Source organism: Mandrillus leucophaeus, unplaced genomic scaffold (assembly GCF_000951045.1).
Source record: "Mandrillus leucophaeus isolate KB7577 unplaced genomic scaffold, Mleu.le_1.0 Scaffold120, whole genome shotgun sequence".
NCBI classification, from domain to species: domain Eukaryota; kingdom Metazoa; phylum Chordata; class Mammalia; order Primates; family Cercopithecidae; genus Mandrillus; species Mandrillus leucophaeus.
In genome coordinates this window covers 1,170,800-1,175,688 of record NW_012100321.1, presented here as the reverse complement: position 1 = coordinate 1,175,688, position 4,889 = coordinate 1,170,800, and the positions used below count along the sequence as shown (strand labels likewise).

The 4,889-nt window shown below is 52.3% G+C and overlaps 1 protein-coding gene across 1 annotated transcript in view; it reads right to left on the bottom strand.

Annotated features, from left to right (window-relative positions):
- Positions 1 to 4,889, bottom strand: part of CCDC9 (coiled-coil domain containing 9) — a 24,006-nt gene that overhangs the window by 13,674 nt on the left and 5,443 nt on the right. The window contains exon 7 of the mRNA XM_011969782.1: positions 3,409 to 3,590. Within this exon, the coding sequence (XP_011825172.1) occupies positions 3,409 to 3,590 (182 nt within the window). The remainder of the gene's footprint in view (positions 1 to 3,408; positions 3,591 to 4,889) is intronic.

The window sequence follows — 4,889 nt, the reverse complement described above, 5'->3', positions numbered from 1 at the left end:
CGTCAACCCGGGAGGCGGAGCTTGCAGTGAGCCGAGATCGCACCACTGCACTCCAGCCTGGGCGACAGAGCGAGACTGCGTCTAAAAAAAAAAAAAAAAAAATTGGACCAGGTGATGGGTGAGAGACAAATTTGACAGCATAGTGACAAATACAGAAAGATTCAGAATGTGGGTGCCAAAACAAAAATTTGGGGGAATCACCACAGACCCTTGCTTGCCCAAGTACATGACCCCCAACTGACTGACTTTTCCCACCAGTCTCTCTCGCCTCTCCAGCTAAGCAGGCTCTTCCACCACACCTAGCTCCTGCCTTAGGGCCTTAGCGCCTGCTCCTAGAACGTTCTTCCCACGTTTTTCACTGGCTCACTCCCTCACCTCCTTTCAGGGCTCCGCTCAGAGGCCTTCCTGAACCCCCAGCTAAGACAATATTAGGGTCGGGCGCGGTGGCTCACACCTGTAATCCCAACACTTTGGGAGGCCAGATGGGTGGATCACCTGAGACCAGGAGTTTGAGACCAGGGTGAAACCCCATGTCTACTAAAAATACAAAAATTAGGCCAGGCGCAGGTGGCTCACGCCTGTAATCCCAGCACTTTGGGAGGCCGAAGCGGGCGGATCATGAGGTCAGGAGATTGAGATCATCCTGGCTAACACAGTGAAACCCCGTCGCTACTAAAAATACAAAAAAATTAGCCAAGCGTGGTGGCGGACGCCTGTAGTCCCAGCTATTCGGGAGGCTGAGGCAGGAGAATGGCATGAACCTGAGAGGCAGAGCTTGCAGTGAGGCGAGATCACACCACTGCACTCTAGCCTGGGTGACGCAGCAAGACTCTGTCTCAAAAAAAAAAAAAAATTAGCCAGGCATGGTGGCGGGCACCTGTAATCTCAACTACTCCGGAGGCTGAGTCAGGAGAATTACTTGAACCCAGGAGGTGGATGTTGCAGTGAGCTGAGATCACACCACTGCACTCTAGCCTGGGCAACATAGCAAGACTCAGTCTCAAAAAAAAAGAAAATAATAATATTATTATTATTACACAGATTATCTAAGTCTAAAATTCTAATCTCCACCCTGACTGCTTACTCTGCTTCACTGTCCTTCCGGGCCTGACATTAGACCTCTTAATTACCCACCTTGCCCACTACATTCTTAGTTCCACGAAGGCAGAAATGTTTTGTTTGCTGCTGTATCACCTAGAACCTTCTATGACATAGGGGGGACTCAAATATATGCTGATGAAAGCAAGACACCATGCATTTTTTTTTTCTTAGAGATAGGGTCTTGCTCTGTGGTCCAGGCTGGAGTGCAGTGGCATCATAACGGCTCAGTGCAAACCTCCTGGGTTCAAGCAGTCCTCCAGCCTCGGCCTCCTAACGTGCTGGGATTGTGGGGATTATAAGCGTGAGCCACTGCGCCTGACCCACACAGACATTCTTTTTTTTTTTTGAGACGGAGTCTCGCTGTTTCACCCAGGCTGGAGTGCAGTGGCGCGATCTCGGCTCACTGCAAGCTCTGCCTCCCGGGTTCACACCATTCTCCTGCCTCAGCCTCCCGAGTAGCTGGGACTACAGGCGCCCGCCACCACACCTGACTAATTTTTTCTATTTTTAGTAGAGACAGGGTATTACCATGTTAGCCAGAATGGTCTCCATCTCCTGACCTCGTTCGTGATCTGCCCGCCTCGGCCTCCCAAAGTCCTGGGATTACAGGCGTGAGCCACTGCGTCCCGCCATTTTTTGAATTTCTGATAGAGACGGGGTTTCACCGTGTTGGCCAGGATGGTCTTGATCTCCTGACCTCATGATCCACCCGCCTCGGCCTCCCAAAGTGCTGGGATTACAGACGTGAGCCACTGCACCCAGCCCACACACACATTATTAATCAGACTTGTTGCAAACTGTTTTTGGGACACACAAGAAAAACAAATACTTTCTCACTGTGAACACTGAGAACATCTCCCCAAAAGTCCAGCTGCCTCCTCCTTAGGAAGATCAGCTATAGTATCTGAGCAAAATATTTCTCACACTTGCACAGGCTTAGCTCACAATCCACAACAGAATGCTTCCCGACCACCGGGCAGACAAAATCCTTCTCCTCAGCCAAAGCCAAAACACAAGTTACAGGTGAATGAAAACTTTCAACACAGGAAAGAATGGGGGATGAGGTAAAACCTAAAGTTGCTGATCTTTAAATACTGCCATTTATTGGCTCTTCCTGAACCTTCTCCTTCTTGGCTATGGAAGTTGGTCCCCATGACGACAATGTGATGAGGGTTTTAAGTCTGACTGAATCGGGGGACAGAGTCAAACTTGAGGTTAACAATGCCACTGGGGTAAGGTGGTGGTGCCGGGCACGGTGGCTCACACCTGTAATCTCAGCACTTTGGGAGATTCAGGTGGGCAAATCATGAGGTCAGGAGTTCAAGACCAGCCAGGCCAACATGGTGAAACCCTGTCTCTACCAAAAATACAAAAATTAGTTGGATGTGGTAGCAGGCACCTGTAATCCCAGCTACACGGGAGGCTGAGGCAGGAGAATCGCTTGAACCCAGGGGGCAGAGGCTGCAGTGAGCCGAGATCACATCACTATACTCCAGGCCAAGCAACACTGCGAGACTCCATCTCCAAAGAAAAAAAAAGAAGAAGGTGGTGGTGATGGTGGGGCATGGAAAGACGTTCAGGAATCTGTGTTGGTGGGGACAGGTCAGAGGCTGGCGGGAGGATGCAAAGGTCTAATCGCTGTTAAACAGCCTTCACACCCTCCCTGCATTGGAACTGACGTCCCTGCAGCCACCAGTGTTCTTATCCACTGGAGTGGGCAGAGCTTACTTCCCCGCCCCAGTGAGATGGAGTGTGCTGGCAAAAACGACTGGCAAGTGTGCCCGCTTGTGCATCTGCCCATGTCAGGGCAAGCGCTCTCCAGGCAGCTGCTGCCCTCAGCCTGGACAGCAGAATGAACACCCTGGCGCAGAATGAGTTCACCCTGCCGCAAGGAGCCAAGCCCAGTGTGACCCACAGCTTAGCGTCCAGCCTGGATCAGATGAGCCCAGCACACCCGTGCATACAGAAGAAATCCTCTCACCCCAGCTGCTCAGGAGGCTAAGGCAGGAGAATTGCTTGAACCCAGGAGGCAGAGGTTTCAGTGAGCTGAGATCGCACCACTGCACTCCATCTAGCCTGGGCGGCAGAGCAAGACTCTGTCTCCAAAGAAAAAAAAAAAAAAAGAAAACCAGAAGTGCTCTCACGTGCTGCCGTGCTGCTGAGCTCCAGCAGCTGGTCCACAGCATCTCAGGATATAGCAGTCACTCACTCATACACAGCAGGAGAAACCAGAGAGAGGCACAGGACTTAGAAGTCAGGGCCAAGGTCAAGGTGCCACACAGGGAGGGCAGTAGGGAGGAGACTCACATCCCATCAGTCTTCTCGGCGTCCCACTCGCGCCGCCACTGGCCAGTGGGTTTGCGGTGCCTCTGCAGCCGCTCCTGGTCGATCTTCTCCCTCTCCTGCTTCCAGCGCAGGTACTCCGACCGCTCCCGGCCCGTCATGGACAACGTCATGTCTCCAGCACTGCCCAGGCCAGCTCGGCGGCCCTGCCCCCCAGCCCAGGGGGAGTCAGGGCGCAGTCCCACACCCCACCCCACCCCTAAGCCCCAGGGCACATCCACTTGCTCAGGGTCACACAGGAAAGCAGTGACAAGGCAGAGATCACAACCAAGTAGGCTCAGGTGGCACCTCCTCAGAGAGGCCCTCTCAGATCTGTAGCATCCCTCTGTCCCCTCAGCTGCTGGACTTTTCTCCACAACACTTGGCAGGACCTCACATCTTGCTATATTTTCATTCACTCAGCTCCCACCAATAGAAACCTCATCAAGGAAGGGGCTCTGCCTCAAAACTCTTATCCCGCTGGGCGTGGTGGCTCACGCCTGTAATCCCAGCACTTTGGAAAGCTGAGGGGGGCGGATCACAAGGTCAGGAGATTAAGACCATCCTGGCTAACATGGTGAAACCCTCTCTCTACTAAAAATACAAAAAATTAGCTGGGCGTGCGGCTACTCCCAACTACTCAGGAGGCTGAGGCAGGAGAATGGTGTGAACCCAGGAGGCGGAGCTTGCAGTGAGCCAAGATGGCGCCACTGCACTCCAGCCTGGGTGACAGAGCGAGACTCCGTCACCAAAAAAAAAAAAAATTACTGTTAGTAACAAGAAAACGCTCAAACATACCACAAAGCTGTAACAACTAGAGCAGCGTGGTACTGACAGAAGAACCAAAAGATGAACAATTTGGGGGTGGACCACCAAGTGCAAGGACACTGCCCCTCCCTCCTCTTCTAGGTCAGGTCCCCACCCCTCACACAGCACCTGCCACATGGTAGGTGCCTCATAAATGCTGATGTCATTAACAATGAGGGAAGATTTGCCTTAGCAGGAAACAAAACATACCACAAATCCTTAATAATTAAAATCCTGGCCAAGCACGGTGGCTCACACCTGTAATCCCAGCATTTTGGGAGGCCGAGGCAGGTAGATTACTTGAGGTCAGGAGTTGCGAAGACCAGCCTGGCCAACATGGTGAAACCCCATCTCTACTGAAAATACGAAAAAATTAGCCAGGCGTGGTAATACTCGCCTATAATCTCAGCTACTTGGAAGGCTGAGTCAGGAAAATTGCTTCAACGCGGGAGGTAAAGGTTGCAGTGAGCCGAGATGGCGCCACTGCACTCTAGAATGGGTGACAAAGCAAGACTCCTCTCAATGAAAAAAAAAGTCCTGTGCTACGGCACAAAAAAGGAGAGGCCCTGGCCGGGCGCGGTGGCTCAAGCCTGTAATCCCAGCACTTTGGGAGGCCGAGACGGGTGGATCACGAGGTCAGGAGATCGAGACCATCCTGG